This window comes from Cervus elaphus, chromosome 8 (assembly GCF_910594005.1).
Source record: "Cervus elaphus chromosome 8, mCerEla1.1, whole genome shotgun sequence".
Lineage (NCBI taxonomy): Eukaryota > Metazoa > Chordata > Mammalia > Artiodactyla > Cervidae > Cervus > Cervus elaphus.
In genome coordinates this window covers 17,087,241-17,104,102 of record NC_057822.1, presented here as the reverse complement: position 1 = coordinate 17,104,102, position 16,862 = coordinate 17,087,241, and the positions used below count along the sequence as shown (strand labels likewise).

Sequence of the window (16,862 nt, the reverse complement as noted above, 5' to 3'; positions counted from 1 at the left end):
TAGTTTTTAGAATTCTATTGTTTTTCTTGTTTTGTCTTCTCTAAAAATGCAAACTATATTTCCATTTTATGTTACTTTTCAGTGCTTCACAAGGCTCTGGAAGAGTCTGATTTCACTCAACCAGTGGTTGCTTTCAGCTTTTCAAAATAATTCTAATCTATATTTCTATATTTTTTAGTGTTGAATCTGAAATCATATGTTCAAATTTTTCATATTTAAAAGAAATAATACAAATTTTCCTTTACCAGTAAGGTCAACACTGTTTGTTTATATAACTCAAAATTTTACATCAAACTAGTTACAGTTATGTTATTTCACAAAGTTAAATTTGTCTCCTTCTAGAATAATTTTCTGTTTATTTCAATTCTGTATATATTTTGTTAGATTCATACCTAAAAATTTTTAATTTCAATTAAATTAATTTTAAAAATACTTAGGTATAAATCTAAAAAAATACATACAGAATTGCTCCTTGGAAGGAAAGCTATGACAAATCTAGACAGCATATTTATAGGCAGAGATATCACTTTGCTGACAAAAGTTCATCTAGTCAAAGCTGTAGTTTTTCCAGTAGTTATGTGTGGATGTGAGAGTTGGATTATAAAGAAGGCTGAGCATTGAAAAATTGATGCTTTCAAACTGTGGTGTTGGAGAAGACTCTTGAGAGTCTCTTGGACTATAAGGAGATCAAACCAGTCAATCTTGAAGGAAATCAACTCTGAATATTGATTGGAAAGACTTCCACATCAGCTTGGGATGCCAAAGCTGAAGCTCCAATACTTTGGCCACCTGATGCGAAGAGCTGACTCATTGGAAAAGACCCTGATGCTGGAAAAGACTGAAGGTAGGAGGAGAAGCAGGTGACGGAGGATGAAATGGTTGGAAGGTATCACCTACTCAGTGGATGTGAGTTTGAGCAAACTCAGGGAGATGGTGAAGGATAGGGAAGCCTAGCATGCTGCCGTCCATGGGATTGCAAAGAGCTGGACATGACTCAATGACTGAACAACAACAAACACCTAAATATTTTATATTTTTGGTGCTATTGTAAATGATGTTTTCTTACTGCATTTCAAATTCCAATTTTTCAGTGCTGGTATATACAAAAGCAATTGATCTTTGTCCAGCAACCTTGCTATACTTAACTAATAGTTCCAGATTTTGTGTGCATGTGAATTTTTTGGAATTTTATACATAGACAATCATCTTATCTGCAAACAAAGTTAGTTTTACTCCTTCCCTAACTCTGTACCTTGAATTTCCTTTTCTTCTTCTTCTTCTTCTTCTTTTTTTTTTTTTTTTTTTTTTTTGGTGCTAACTGTGCCTTCCAGTGCAGTATTGGATAAGAATAGTGAAAGAGAGCATCTCCCCCTTGTTTCTGATCCTAGGAGGAAAGTGTGCAGGTTTTCAGCAGTAAATATGATACGAGCAACAGAATTTTTAATAGATTTTCTTCCTCATTTTGAAGATGTTCCTATCTCTAGTGCTCTAGGGAATTTCACATGAAAAAGTGATAGAATTTGTCAAATGATTTTACTGCATCAGTTAATAAGATCATCCAGATTTTTTTCTTTTACCTTGATTGATATCAAATATTACATTGATTGATATCAAATATTGAACCAGCCATGCATATCTGGAATAAGTTACACTTGTTCATGCTGTAATTTACTAATACTTTCTTGATTTTTACATCTGTGTTCATGAGAGATATTGACCTGTAGCTTGTCTTTATCTGCTCTGGGTATTGCAGTAGTTCTGAGCTCATAGAAGAAATTAAGTATTCCTTCTGCTTCTATTTTCTGCACAAGAATGTGGAAAATTGGTATCATTTCTTCCTTAAATGTTTGGTAGGATTAACCAGTGAAATTCTCTGGGCCTAGTACTTAGTTTTTTCAAAGTTATTAATTACTAATTCAAATTTTGTAAAGAATATAGGCTTATTTAAATTATCCATTTCTCCTTGTGTGAGTTTTGGTAGTTTGTGTCTTTCTAGAGTTTGGTCAATTTTATTTATCAAATTAGTGGGAATAGATTTGTTCATACTATTCCTTTGTTATCCTCTTAATATTCATAAATCAGTTGGGAAAATTCTACTGTCATTTCTGATATTGGTAATTTGTGATTTCTTTCTCTTCTTTTCCTTAGTTAGCCTGGGTAGAAGTTTATCAATTTTATTGATCTTTTCTAAGAACAAGCTTTAGGTTTTGTAGAATTTTCTCTTTTTTTTTCCTATTTCCAATTTCATTGATTTTTGCTCCTTTATTTCATTTCTTCTACTGCTTTAGGCTTAAGTTTTCTTCCCCCACATTCCAGTTGGAGAAACATATTGTTGATTTTACATCTTTCTTCTTTTCTAATATATACATAATAATGTATATTCAATGCAATATGTTTCTTTGTAGTCACTGCTTTTTCAGCATCCCACAAATATTGATAAGTTGTAGGCTTATTTTCATTCAGTTAAAAATATTTTAAAATTTCTCTCAAGACTTCTTCTTTGACTTATGTGTTACCTGAGTGTATTTTTAACTCTCCAAGTAGTTGGGGGAATTTTTCATTTCTTTTGTTATTTATTTGTAGTTTAATTTCTTTTTGTCTAAGAATGTACTTTTATGATTTCTATTCTTTTACATTTAAGATGTGTTTTATAGCCCAGAGTGGATTCTCTCTTGGTAAGGGTGATTATTCCATGTAATCTTTTTTAAAATTTATTTATTTTTTAACTGAAGGATCATTGCTTTACTGATTTTTGATGTTTTCTGCCAAACCTCAACATGAATCAGCCAGAGGAATATGTATATTCTGCATGGAATATTCTAAAAGTATCAAATAGATCAAGTTGATTGGTAGTGGATGTTCAGGTCAGCTATATTCTGATGGCTTCTGTACCTGTTTGATCTATAAATTACTTTAAAAAAGGAGGGGGCTGTTTGTGTATCAAACTGAAATAGTGGATTTGTCTATTTCTGTCACTGTTCTATCAATTTTTACCATACACAATTTGATGCTATGTGTTTATTATGTGTAAATAACATATTAAGCATTGTTATGTCTTCTTGGAAAACTAACCCTTTTGTCATATGTAATGCTCTCTTTCTCTTAATTTGTATTTTTTCTTGTCCTAAAGTCTTTTTTCCCTGGAAATAATATAGGTACTCTTTCTTTTGATTAGTGTTGACATGGTATCTTCTTCTCCATTCTTTTTTTAAGATTTTTTTTTTTTAATGTGGACCATTTTTTAAGTCTTTATTGAAATTGTTGCAGCACTGCTTCTGTTTTGTGTTTCAATTTTTTGGGCATGAGACATGGGACTTTAGCTCCCTGACCAGGAATTTAACCCCACCCTCTACTTGGAAGGCGAAGTCTTAACCACTGGACCATGAGGGAGGTCCTTCCTTCTCCATTCTTAACGTGTGTCTTTATATTTATGGTTTTTTTCTTATTGACAATATAAGATAAGGTCTCATTTTCTCTGTCATTTTAACAATCTCTGGTTTTTCATTGGAATACAATTGTTTTACAATGATGTGTTCGTTTCTATGATACAATGAAGTTAATCAGCCATATGTATACATATGTCCCCTCCCTCTGGACCTTCTTCCCACCACCTTCCCCTTCCCATCCATGGAGGTCATCACAGAGCACCGAGCTGAGCTTCCTGTGCTTTACAAACAATCTCTGCTTTTAATTGGAGTATTTAGGCCATTCACACTGAAAGTAATCATTGATATACTGGGTTACATTACCATGTTTTAACTCTTCTTTACTTATTGTTTTTGTTTGTTCTGTGTCTCTTTTTTCCCCGCTCTTTTTCTGACTTCTCTAATTTTAATTAGCATTTTATATGATTCCATCTTAGTCTTCTATTAGCATATTAATTATGCTTCTTTTAAAATGTTTTTGATGGTTGTCTACAGATTATAATACACATTTTATAGCACTTCCCCTGTAGCACATGTACTTATAGCAAAGTATATGCAATTCCCTTCTCCATTCGCTTATGACATTGCTGTCATTCATGGCATTTATCTGTATTGGCTTCCCTGGTGGCACAGTGGTGTGAATGGAAAGGAAAAGAATGATTGTATAAAAATTTTAGAGCATGTGTAAATTGTGTTTTTTAAAGCTTAAATGTATATATTGACATAAGCATAAAGGAAATAGAGAAAATTTTGGGGACAACACTCAGAATGGATGTTTGTAGAGTGAAATTTCTCAGCCCTGCAGGCTGGAGTTGTCCTGATTCACTCTGCATTTTGAAGATCTAGATCTGTTACTGATGTGATGTCTCAAGTTGTTCTTGCCATCATCCTCAATAAGTGACCAGTTTCTTAATTCTTTCTGGAATATTTTAAGTTCTTCTTTTTTTTTTTAGGTGTTGACATTTCATCATTGTGTGCCTTGGTTTGGTTTTCTTTCTTAAATTTTTATTTATTTATTTATTTTTTACTGTGTTGGATCTTCCTTGTGGTGTGTGGGCTTCTATGTAGCTTCTGGTTTGGTTCTTTTAAATTCAATTTTCTAAGTCTTTTAAAGAAATCCATGTTATTCTATTCGATAGGGTTCATAACTCCTTAAATAATTCTCCTGGTATGGTCCTCCTCTGCATTTTCTTGAGTATCTTTCTTGACTCTAATAAGGTTGCTGTTCTGTTCAGTTCAGTTCAGTCGCTCAGTTGTGTCCCACTCATTGCGACCCCATGAACCGCAGCACACCAGGCCTCCCTGTCCATCACCAACTCCTGGAGTCCACACAAAGCCATGTCCATTGAGTCGGTGATGCCATACAACCATCTCATCCTCTGTCATCCCCTTCTCCTCCTGCCCTCAATCTTTCCCAGCATCAGGGTCTTTTCAAATGAGTCAGCTCTTCGCAAGTGGCCAAAGTATTGGAGTTTCAGCTTCAACATCAGTCCTTCCAATGAACAACCAGGACTGATCTCCTTTAGGATGGACTGGTTGGATCTCCTTGCAGTCCAAGAGACTCTCAAGAGTCTTCTCCAACACCGCAGTTCAAAAGTATCAATTCTTCGGTGCTCAGCTTTCTTCATAGTCCAACTCTCACATCCATACATGACTACTGGAAAAACCATAGCCTTGACTAGACGGACCTTTGTTGGCAAAGTAATGTCTCTGTTTTGTTTTGTTTTCCATTTATTTTTGCTAGTTGGAGGCTAATTACTTTACAACATTGTAGTGATTTTTGCCATACATTGACGTGAATCAGCCATGGATTTACATGTATTCCCCATCCCAATCCCCCCTCCCACCTCCCTCCCCACCCCATCCCTCTGGGTCTTCCCAGTGCACCAGCCCCAAGCACTTGTCTCATGCATCCAACCTGGGCTGGTGTCTCTGCCTTTTAATATGCTGTCTAGGTTGGTCGTTCCAAGAAGTAGTTCAGTTCAGTCGCTCAGTCGTGTCTGCAAGGAGTAAGTGTCTTTTTAATTTCATGGCTGCAGTCACCATCTGCAGTGATTTTGGAGCCCCAAAAAATAAAGTCAGCCACTGTTTCCACTGTTTCCCCATCTATTTGCCATGAAGTGATGGGACTGGATGCCATGATCTTAGTTTTCTGAATGTTGAGCTTTAAGCCAAATTTTTCGCTCTCCTCTTTCACTTTCATCAAGAGGCTTTTTAGTTCCTCTTCGCTTTCTGCCATAAGGGTGGTGTCATCTGCATATCTGAGGTTATTGATATTTCTCCTGGCAATCTTAATTCCAGCTTGTGCTTCCTCCAGCCCAGCGTTTCTCATGATGTACTCTGCATATAAGTCAAATAAGCAGGGTGACAATATACAGCCTTGACGTACTCCTTTTCCTATTTGGAACCAGTCTGTTGTTCCATGTCCAGTTCTAACTGTTGCTTCCTGACCTGCATACAAGTTTCTCAAGAGGCAGGTCAGGTGGTCTGGTATTCCCATCTCTTGAAGACTTTTCTGTGATCCACACAGTCAAAGGTTTTGGCATAGTCAATAAAACAGAAATAGATGTTTTTCTGGAACTCTCTTGTTTTTTCGATGATCCAGCAGATGTTGGCAATTTGATCTCTGGTTCCTCTGCCTATTCTAAAACCAGCTTGAACATCTGGAAGTTTATGGTTCACATAGAGCATTACTTTACTAGCGTGTGAGATGAGTGCAGTTGTGCGGTAGTTTGAACATTCTTTGGCATTGCCTTTCTTTGGGATTGGAAAGAAAACTGACCTTTTCCAGTCCTGTGGCCACTGCTGAGTTTTCCAAATTTGCTGGCATATTGAGTGCAGCACTTTCACAGCATCATCTTTTAGGATTTGAAATAGCTCAACTGGGATTCCATCACCTCCAGTAGCTTTGTTCGTAGTGATGCTTCCTAAGGCCCACTTGACTTCACATTCCAGGATGTCTGGCTCTAAGTGAGTGATCACACCATCATGATTATCTGGGTCATGAAGATCTTTTTTGTACAGTTCTTCTGCGTATTTTTGCCACCTCTTCTTAATATCTTCTGCTTCGGTTAGGTCCCTATCATTTCTGTCCTTTATTGAGCCCATCTTTGCATGAAATGTTCCCTTGGTATCTCTAATTTTCTTGAAGAGATCTCTAGTCTTTCCCATTCTGTTGTTTTCCTCTATTTCTTTGCACTGATCACTGAGGAAGGCTTTCTTATCTCTCCTTGCTATTCTTTGGAACTCTGCATTCAAATGGGTATATCTTTTCTTTTCTCCTTTGCTTTTCACTTCTCTTCTTTGCACAGCTATTTGTAAGGCCTCCTCAGACAGCCATTTTGCTTTTTTGCATTTCTTTTTCTTAGGGATGGTCTTGATTCCTGTCTCCTGTACAATGTCACAAACTTCCATCCTTAAACCCCTAAATTAATCTTGGACTCCTATGTGCTGTGCTGTGCTTAGTCACTCAGTCGTGTCTGCCTTTTTGTGACTCCATGGACTACGGCTCTCCAGGCTCTTCTGTCCATGGGGATATTCCAGGCAAGAATACTGGAATGGGTAGACTATTCCTTCTCCAGGGCATCTTCCCTACCCAGGAATCAAACTGAGGGTCTCCTGCATTGCAGGTGGATTCTTTAAAAGCTGAGTTACACTGGGAGCCCTGGACTCCTGTATTGTCTCTCAAATTTGCTCTTTTGTGTTCTTTTAATCTCTTTATTTTCGACTTCCCTGGTGGGTCAATGGTAAAGAATCTGCCTGCAATGCAGGTCAGGTCAGGAAGATCCCCTGGAAAACGAAATGGCAACCAACTCAGTATTCCTGCCTGGGAAATCCCATGGAGAGAGGAGCCTGGCAGGCTGCAATACATGGGGTCACAAAAGAGTCAGACATGACTTAGCAACTAAACAAGAACAACAATCTATTTAATTTTCTGGGGAAGTCCTCCCAACTTTATTTTACAACCATTTTAGTAAATCTTAGTAAATTTCTAAAAATCAATTTTTCAAAAACATCTAATACCACTCTCTCTTTCTCTGTTAGTTCCTTTTTCTTTGTAACCAGGGGTGCAATGTGTGTTCTCAAATCTCTCTAAAAATATTAGAGGTTTTGGAAGTTTCTCCTATTTCCTACAATATCTCTGTTTCTCCTGGGGTATAACATTTTTCTCTTTTTAGTGTTATTCTTTCTTCCTGAAGTTGGAGAATTTCCTCAAAAGTCTGCTGATCTGTGGTTATCTGTTTCTACTTAAGAGGAGGCGCTGGAAATCAATGCATCTGACTCACCAGATTAAAGCATAAAGAAGGAAAACCATATGAACACCACAATAGGTGCATTTCACAATACTCAATATCTGACTATGATAAAACTCTCAGCAAACTAGTAACAAACAGAAACTTCCTCTGTCACGTGTGTGTATCTGTGTATGACGACATACTTGATGCATTAAATGCATTAAATGCATTTTCTCTAAGGCTAGAAACAACATAAGGAAGAAAGAAAAAAGAAACTGTTTTGGAAAGGAAGACGCAGAAGAGTTTTATTTTCTGATGGCATGGTTATTTTTTTCCATGAAATCCAAAAGTAGTCTACAAACATATTACTGGAATACATGAATTTAGGAAGGTCATGAACACATGGCTACTGTTTCTTAAAATCAATTCTATGTTCATACAGTTGTTAGAAATAATTTAAAAAGCAGTATCACTTAAAGTAGGCTCCCAAAGAATAAAATAGCTAAGAATAAGTTTAAGGAAAGAAGTGTATGACTCCTGTGTGTGTGTGTGTGTGTGTGTGTGTGTGTGTGTGTGTGTTCAGTCATGTTTAACTCTTTGTGACCCTACGGACTGCAGCCCACCAGGCTCTTCTGTCCATGGAATTTCCCAGGCAAGAATACTGGAGTGGATTGACATTTCTTACTCCAGGAGATCTTCCTGACCCAGGGATCGAGCACACATCTCTTGCACCTCCTGCTTTGGCAAGCAGATCCTTTACCACTGCGCCACCTGATACTGAAAGCTATAAACACTTCTGGCAAGATTAAGGAAAATTAAACAAATGGGTTGAACTCAATGTTGTTAAGATGTCACCTTTCACCAAATGAATCTAAAATCTATAAAACTCAAAAAGGCTTTTCTTGTAAACATTGACAAATCAATTTTAAAAGATATGTGGAAAACCAAAAGATGTAGAAAATCGAAGGTAATATTTTTCCTAATTGACTTCAAGTCTTTCTATACGCTGTAGATTCAGACCAACTCTTTGTGACCCCATGGACTGTAGCATGCCAGGATTCCCTGTCCTTCACTATCTCCTGGAGTTTGCTCAAACTCATGTCCGTTGAGTCAACGATGCCATCCAACTATCTCATCCTCTGTCATCCCCTTCTCCTCCTTCCCTCAATCTTTCCGAGCATCAGGGTCTTTTCCAATGAGTTGGCTCTTCAAATCAGGTGGCCTAAGCATTGGAGCTTCAGCTTCAGCATCAGTCCTTCCAATCAATATTCAGAGTTGATTTCCTTTAAGATTGACTGATTTGATCTCCTTGCAGTCCAAGGGACTCTCAAGAGTCTTCTCTAGCACCACAGTTCAAAAGCATCAATTCTTTGATGCTCAGCCTTCTTTATGGTCCAACTCTCACCTCCATACATGACTACTGGAAAAACCAGTTTTGACTGTACAGACCTTTGTCAGTAAAGTGATATCTCTGCTCTTTTAATACACTGTCTAGGTTTGTCACAGATTTTCTTCCAAGGAGCAAACATCTTTTAATTTTGTGGCTGCTGTCATTGTCCGCAGTGATTTTGGAGCCCAAGAAAATAAAGTCTGTCACTGTTTCCCCGTCCATTTGCCATGAAGTGATGGGACTGAATGACATGATCTTAGTTTTTGAATGTTGAGTTTTAAGCCAGCTTTTTCACTCACAGTATGTATATTAAACAAAATGTTTCTTTTATAATATATACAAACTTCTACACATCAATAAATAATAAAAGACAACCCAATAATATAAATGGGCCAAAGGCTTGAAAAGGCATTTCAAAAAAGGAGATTATGAGTAACCAATGAGCAAATGGAAGTGTGCTCAATATTATCAGTCATTAAAAAAACACAGGTTAAAACTATATGAAATACCATATTACATATTACAGACTAAAATGGCTAAAACTAGAAAACCTATTTCTAACAGATTTTGGAATAGTTTGACAGATTCTAAAACTATTAAACATACTCCTACACAATGACCCAACAATTCCACTCCTAGTTATTTGCTGAAGGGAAATGAAAACATCTTGCCACCAAAAAACTTGTACAAGAACCACAGCTTTATTCAAACTAGTCCCAAACTAGAATCCACCCAAATGTCCATAAACAGGAAAATGAATAGGTAGATTGTGGTAGGTCCACACAATGGAATATCTTCAACAATAAAAGAACTAAATTTCTGTTCATCTAACATGGATGATGAGCAAAAGAAGTCAGACACAAAGCACATGTGATGTATTGTTTTCATGCATACAGTGTTAAAGTGTTAGTCACTCAGTCACGTCCAACTCTGCAAACCCATGGACTATGGCCCTCCAGGTTCCTCTGTCATGGAATTTCCTAGCCAAGAATACTGAAGTGGGCAGCCATTTCATTCTCCAGGGGATCTTACCAACCCAGGTCTCCTGCATTGCAGGCACATTCTTTACCATCTGAGCCACCAGGGAATATGAAGTCCAATCATGCCTGCATGCTCAGTCATGTCTGACTTTTTGCAACCCTATGGATGATAGCCCACCAGCCTCCTCTGTCAATGGAATTTTCCAGGCAAGAATACTGGAGTGGGTTGCCATGCCCTTCTCCAGGGGAGCTTCCCCGCCCAGGGATTGAACCCACATCTCTTGCATCTCCTGCACTGGCGGACAGGTTCTTTACCACTACTGCCACCTGGGAAGGCTGTGTGAAGTCCAGTAACAAGTAAAATTAACATATGGTTACAAAAAGGATAGCACTGTTTCCCTCTGAGCAGCTGTCTGGGTACAAGTGGTCAGGATGGAAACTGAGGGTGGAAGGTGTGATGTTCTGTTCTTAATTTTTCAAATAGCACATGGGTTTTCCACATGTCTCCCTTGTGATCTCCACTGGGTCTCCAGGGTTCTGCAGGACTCACTGGTTGCTTTCCTGACCTCTGGGAGTGTTTTCCACCTACAATAGTGGTTAGCGATCCTCTGATCACTTTTTGTCTCATAAATTTTGATAGAAATCTTTTATCTGCTCATTGCCCCCTGCCACTCTCCTTGTCATTGTAAATCTAATCCCTTTATTAGCATTTTTAGTGGGAGGTGGTGACAATAATAAAGAGAAGATAAATGATTCTCTTTAATTGGCAGTGTTTAACCAGAAACCTTTTTTACAGGAAGTTGATGCAATAAAGTGATTATTCCCTGATGCATTTTGAGTACTGAAAAGGACCCAAATACACCAGACAAAGGCGGATATCTTTATGATGGTTTTGATTGTGACATACTGAAATGGACTTCTTTAGTCCTGTACTTCAGTCTTTATTAACTTCCACACTTTTCTTCAACTATATCATTGTTTGTTGTTTCAATTGCTTTTATTTCTTTACTGAAACCACTTATTTTATATATGTTGGTTCTTCACAATCTATCCTTTATATATAAAATGTTACAGCCTCCACAAGCATCTCAGAATCTTGATGACCATTTTCACATGATATTCTTCTTCCTTAGGATGTCTACAGAAACTCAGAACATGGAAGAAAGGCTTGTCTTTGAGACTATATTCAGGCACTTCAAAAGACATAAAGTGGAGATTTCAACTGCAATTAAAAAGACATTTCCTTTCTTTGAGTGCCTTCGTGACCGCGAACTCATCACCAATAAAATGTATGAAGTAAGTGAGGTTTCTTATGTCACCATCTGGTAAACCAGCCCCAAACGAAGTTATGCTTTGTTATCCTAAACACAAAAGTCAGGACACAGCTAGCTCACTGAGGGGTGTCCTATGAATAGAAGACTTTTTAACTATTGCTGCAAATGCTCAAGTATTGTTGTGAGGTATAAAGGGAGAGGGTAGAAACATACATCACTGGAGACAGTCCTTCCTCTAATTGAAGGGATGGTGCTCTTGGCGACCACTGGAGTCAGGCAGGCTGGATCTAAAACAATTGTGCTCCACAGATGTTTAATACACATAGTACAGTGTAAACTAAGAATTAAAAGTAAGTGTAATAAATTCATGAATAATTTAAATGAGATGATTTAGTGAAATAATAATTGACACAGCATTTCTTTTTGAAGAACATCAATTTAAACAGTTGGGCTTCCCTCATAGCTCAGTGGGTAAAGAACCTGCCTGCAATGCAGGAGACCTGGGTTTGATCCCTGGGTTGGGAAGATCCCCTGGAGAAGGAAATGGCTACCCACTCCAGTATTCTTGCCTAGAGAATCCCATGGGCAGAGGAGCCTGGCGAGCTATAGTCCATGGGGTCACAGTGACTAAACCAAGCAATTTAGATCTGAGAACATTGAAACCCACAGGGAACTGATGTCTTGTTAGGACAAATTTGGGAATAGATGCTTGCTATTCTTTCCCCAACAGGGGTTTTTGTTTTTCCATTTATTTATTTCCTTAATTATGTATTTATTTGTGCTCTTTATGGAGTCTCGGGCTTTGAGTTAATTTTAATGATAGGCATTGTTGGAGATACAGAGGTGCAAGTCTTCAGCTTGTCTTCCGAACGTGCTTTCCCTGTGGCCAAGTTCACAAAATGGAGAACTGTCACCTGGCTTCCTTGAGTTCTTCCCCACAGGCCAAGTCAGTATTGGTGAAGGGGCAGGAGTTGTCCAGTCAACAGAATAGTTGCTTATCACTTGCCAAGTCTATTCCTCAAAGAGTTGACCAGGCTCTTAGCTACATATTCATTAACTTTAAACCCACTTTTAATCTTCAGAATTGTGCCTTCTTACATCTAATATAAGTTAGGGTGAGGAGATCAGATTCACAAATTGATAGTTTTAAGAAGAGAGGATTTATTGTTTCAGTTAGTAGTCATACAAATATGCAGAAATGCTAAACCTCTACATGAAAAGATATGGAAATTGGAATATATGTATGGAATACATATATCATGTGTGTATGGAATATGTAATATTCCATATGTAATACATATGTATTATGTATGGAATATGTATGGAAATTGGAATATACTAACTTGACATCTCTTTCTAGGGCTCTCTTGTAACTTGGAAGTCTGTATTTATCCTTTTCTTCATTCATTGTTTTTAAGGACTGTCAAGATTCTTGTAGAAACCTGGTTCCTGTACCAAGAGTGGTGTACAAGGTTCTCAGTGAGCTGGAGAAGACATTTAACAATTCGCTTCTGGAAGCATTGTTCAGCGACGCCAACATGCAGGAATATCCTGATTTAAATCATGTTCGTCAAAGCTTTGAAAAAGGTAATTAGCTTATTTTCTACCTTTTGATGTTCAAGGTCAATTCTGTTCAACAAGGATATATTGAGCTCCCATCACGTGCCATAACTGGTGCTGAGCAGCGGGGCTATAACAGTTAACAGAGCACACTTGAGTCTTCTCAAATTGAACCTAGGTCTTCTACATTTCAGGCAGATTCTTCACCATCTGAGCCACCAAGTTCTTCTCAAAGCTCATGTTATAAAGGCTGTGGTACAACACCAACCTGGAGGTCTGCTTAACTAGACACTTGGACTCCCAGGAGAACCAGAGCCGCAGTGCCATCCGATTTAGATAGAAGGACAAATGACAGGCCAGCAGTAGCCTACACAGCAGTCCACTGAGCTGATTACTACCCATCTCAAGTCTAGCTGTGGGTGTAGGATCCATCCTGGCTTAGAAACAATGATCAACAGGGTCAGTATCTCAAAAACTCCAGAATCATAGCTTTCAGGGACGCCTAGAGGGACAAGCCAGATATAAGAATCACCACAACCCAAGAATGTGGTGATTCAAAGAAGACCCAAGAACAGTCCGTAGGTAGACCCTCCCAGTCGCAGGTCATTATAAGCCCTCAAACCCAGGGTTGACCTGGTAACACAGAAGAAAGGCCACTTTCATCAATTTCTAGAGTAATTAGCACAAAAGTTAACTTATATCAAATTTTCCCTTAAAGGAAAAATGGTTTTAATCATATTTTCTCCTCAAATAATCACAAAGGCTATTCTCTTCCAGGGGTTATTTTTGGTGCCGTGTATAACTAAATGTTGACTTTTGCTGAGAAGTTATAATTTATCCTTTTTAAATGATGGTGACTCATATCTACACTTGCTGCCAACCCCCTGCCCCTGGCAGAGGTCACTGCTGTCCACAAGAGCTTGGGTCAGTGACTAAACTCCAGAGGATGGGGACAGTGGTCCAGGGCATGATATCTCTCCTGTTTCCAGGTTCCCCCCTCATCCCTGTCTCATGTGCTGAAGTCCCCCCGCCCTCAGGCCTCCTTCACCTTTTCTGGGCTTTGGGCCACTGTCCTCCTCATACTAGCCATCTGATTTTGCTGGAACTTGACCCATGCTCTGGGGAAGACAAAGGAGTACCCATGGCTCCCACAGTCCTGTCCATCTCACCCCCTAATGGGCATTTTCCCAGGAGGCGCTCCTGCCATCAGCTCTGAGGCAGCCTCCCACCATGTCTCCTTCCTAGACTCCTGGCAGTGATCTACCTACTAGGCTCCTTGGTTTATTTCCTTCCTCCTACATCTGCTAAGTTACCTACATGCAGGGTCTCTGGGCTGCTGTCCTGGCCTCCTCTTGTTGGCAGCCTCTTGGGTCCATGGTCCAGGAGTCGTGGGGATGCCCTGCAGTGCCACAATAGGCAATCCCTGCATGCAGCTTCAGAGTGTCCTTTTTTGTGGGATCTGGACCACTCTGGGAGCTCTGACTAGCAACTCCAGCACGCCCCCCCCCCCCACCCCCTCTGGTTTGTCTCTTTGGAAACTGAGCATCCTCCCCAACACAATTAAGCCTAAACCTCCTCTTATCTAGAGCCCTCTTTAAAGCCTTTGGGCTTTCTCTTTTACACACACACACACACACACACACACACACACACTTCTCTAGGATCCTAGTTGTGCTCCAGAAGAAATGTGTTTCTTTCTTATGTTTTGAACAGTGCAGTTAACACATTTCACTTCTCTTATTTATCTTGACATGTATTGTTCGCATGGTGTGACATTTATTGTACATGACTGACAGCCTTAGGATGTTCCCAGGACTCCTTTGTCCTTATGTTTGAGTGGCTCATTTCTGTGCAGGGAACATAACTGCTCCCTTGCTGGGAGTTTCTCTTTTCTGTCCAAGGATGATGGGGGAGCTTTACCATGAAGGTTGGGATCCACTGGGCTCTGAGTGACCTGAGAGCTGAAAATACCTAAACGTGCAATTCTGAGATGATGTTTCTGGTCTCTGGTGGAGATCTCTAATTGTGTTTGCTCTCCCTCTCTTCAGCAATCCAAGAGAAACTTAGTTATGAAGAGATTGATGGAGAAGAGAGGGAGGAGAGGCCTGCCATCCGACTGAGCCTTGAGCAAGGTGATTGAGATCAAGAACAAACCAATTCTCCCTCGCTAAGAGGAAAAGGAGAAGGGGAGGGGGAGGCCCGAGTCCTGAGAAAAGATTGAGAATCAGGGAAGAAACAATGAAGGACCACAGAGAAGGCAGGCAGGGGTGTTTGTATGAGCATCTAACCAGAGGCTAAGTCCTCGAGGAGTGGCTATGACAAGAGGCTGTTGCCCCAAATACCAAGTCAAAGGAAGAGGAACCCAGGGTGTCAGTAACCAGATTAAAGAGAATGACTGCCGGGAAGTCATTGTGATTTAGAAAGAATCCTATAGGAGAAGATCAATGTGAAGGTGTGATGGGCTAATCATTATGGGCCCAAGGTCAATGTCAAAGTGAAGGCGGTTGATGATGGCAGAAGAAAGGACTGATTTAAGTGTGGGGGAGGTTGTTCAAGAGCAGGAATATTCAAGGAGAAAGGCAGTCATAGGGATTCAGTGATGAGGAATGGTAGAGATACGGAGGAGACGTGGGTATTTAAGAGAGAGCGGAGAAGAAAAAGAAGAAATGAAAGGAGAAAGGGGTCAAGGACACAACAAAAACAAGCAAGTTAAGAACAGCTCATGTGATTGAATGGTTCTTCTGGCAGTTGTGGGTGTAGTGCCATTGGACGGTATTATCACTTACGTGCCCATTTTGCAGATAAGAAAGCTGAAATCTAGAGAGACCATGTATGTAGTTGGCCTGGGACCAAATGAGCAAGGATGGAACCAGGCATTCTGAACCCAGAGCCTGTGTTTTCAACCCTGGATACTCCCTGGTAGCCTAATGGGACAGACAGAACCCTGAAACAAAAGGAGGGAAATATACAAAGAGGGAAGTGAAGTGAAAGTCACTCAGTCATGTTCCACTCTTTGCGACTCATGGACTGTAGCCCACCAGGCTCCTCTATCCATGGGATTTCCCAAGCAAGAGTACTGGAGTGGGTTGCCATTCTGGAGAAAGTGGAAGAGAATCAGACGTTGAATCCTCAGGGAGAGGCTAACAAGACAGATTAAACAGACCTGTACAGAGAGGGAATGGATGAAGAGGGGGTGGGAACTTTGCAGGAAGTGAGGTAAGGTCACCAGTCAGGGCCCCTCTAGGGACCAAGGCCAGTTCACCACAGCTGGGAAGTCAAGATAAGCCATCGCTAGGTACTGAATGACTGGTGGAGATCATGCAGTGAGATGGCCTGGCCAAAGCCCTCTCAGCCAAGAGTGCCCCTGACCTGCCTTCCACTTGAGGATTTGGGGTCTGGCTGCAAGAATTGGATGAGATCCACCAGGCCCAGATGGTCTCTGTATTGTTGTCTACTGGGGGTCTCAAGCTTCTTATTTATTTAAAAAAAAAAAAAGAAAGAAAGAAAGAAAAAAAAAGAAAAAGGGAATTAGGGGAGGGTGGCACAGCCCCTACTTCAATTTATGAAATAAATTTTTAATTTTTCCCCCTAGGAACTTCTGGAGGCCTGACTTGGTCTGGTGGAGAATCCTCATCTTATGATGGTCTGTTGCTGGCTCTGTTCTGTGATGCTTTGCCGCTTATGTCCCCTTCCAGGCTGTGCTGGGGGTGGAGCGGCTGCTTCTTTGTATCAGAAATTTGTCAGTCTTTGCATCTGCAGTTTCTCCAAGGGTCAGTACTCTGAGTTGCTGGGAAGGTCGCTGCTTCCGGACTCCCTAAATGCACTTGCTGCCAGTCCCCAAAGACTCTGGGCCTGTTTGTTTCGCCCCAGCAGCTGACTTCACCGTTTTCTGTTCTGTTTCGTTTGATCAGGCAGTGACCTTGGGGCTTCGATGTCATGTCTGGCAGAGGCCAGTGCTACAACCAGAGTGGTGGAAGAAGCAGGTGATGGGCATTCTT

The 16,862-nt window shown here is 40.0% G+C and overlaps 1 protein-coding gene across 6 annotated transcripts in view; it reads left to right on the top strand.

Annotated features, from left to right (window-relative positions):
* The window catches only part of LOC122698568 (nuclear body protein SP140-like protein), a 91,588-nt gene that overhangs the window by 20,334 nt on the left and 54,392 nt on the right, over positions 1 to 16,862 (top strand). For all 6 annotated transcript variants that reach the window (XM_043909745.1, XM_043909744.1, XM_043909746.1 and 3 more), the window contains exons 2-6: positions 11,164 to 11,326; positions 12,723 to 12,891; positions 14,913 to 14,996; positions 16,457 to 16,507; positions 16,776 to 16,847. In XM_043909745.1, coding sequence (XP_043765680.1) covers positions 11,164 to 11,326; positions 12,723 to 12,891; positions 14,913 to 14,996; positions 16,457 to 16,507; positions 16,776 to 16,847 — 539 coding nt within the window. The remainder of the gene's footprint in view (positions 1 to 11,163; positions 11,327 to 12,722; positions 12,892 to 14,912; positions 14,997 to 16,456; positions 16,508 to 16,775; positions 16,848 to 16,862) is intronic.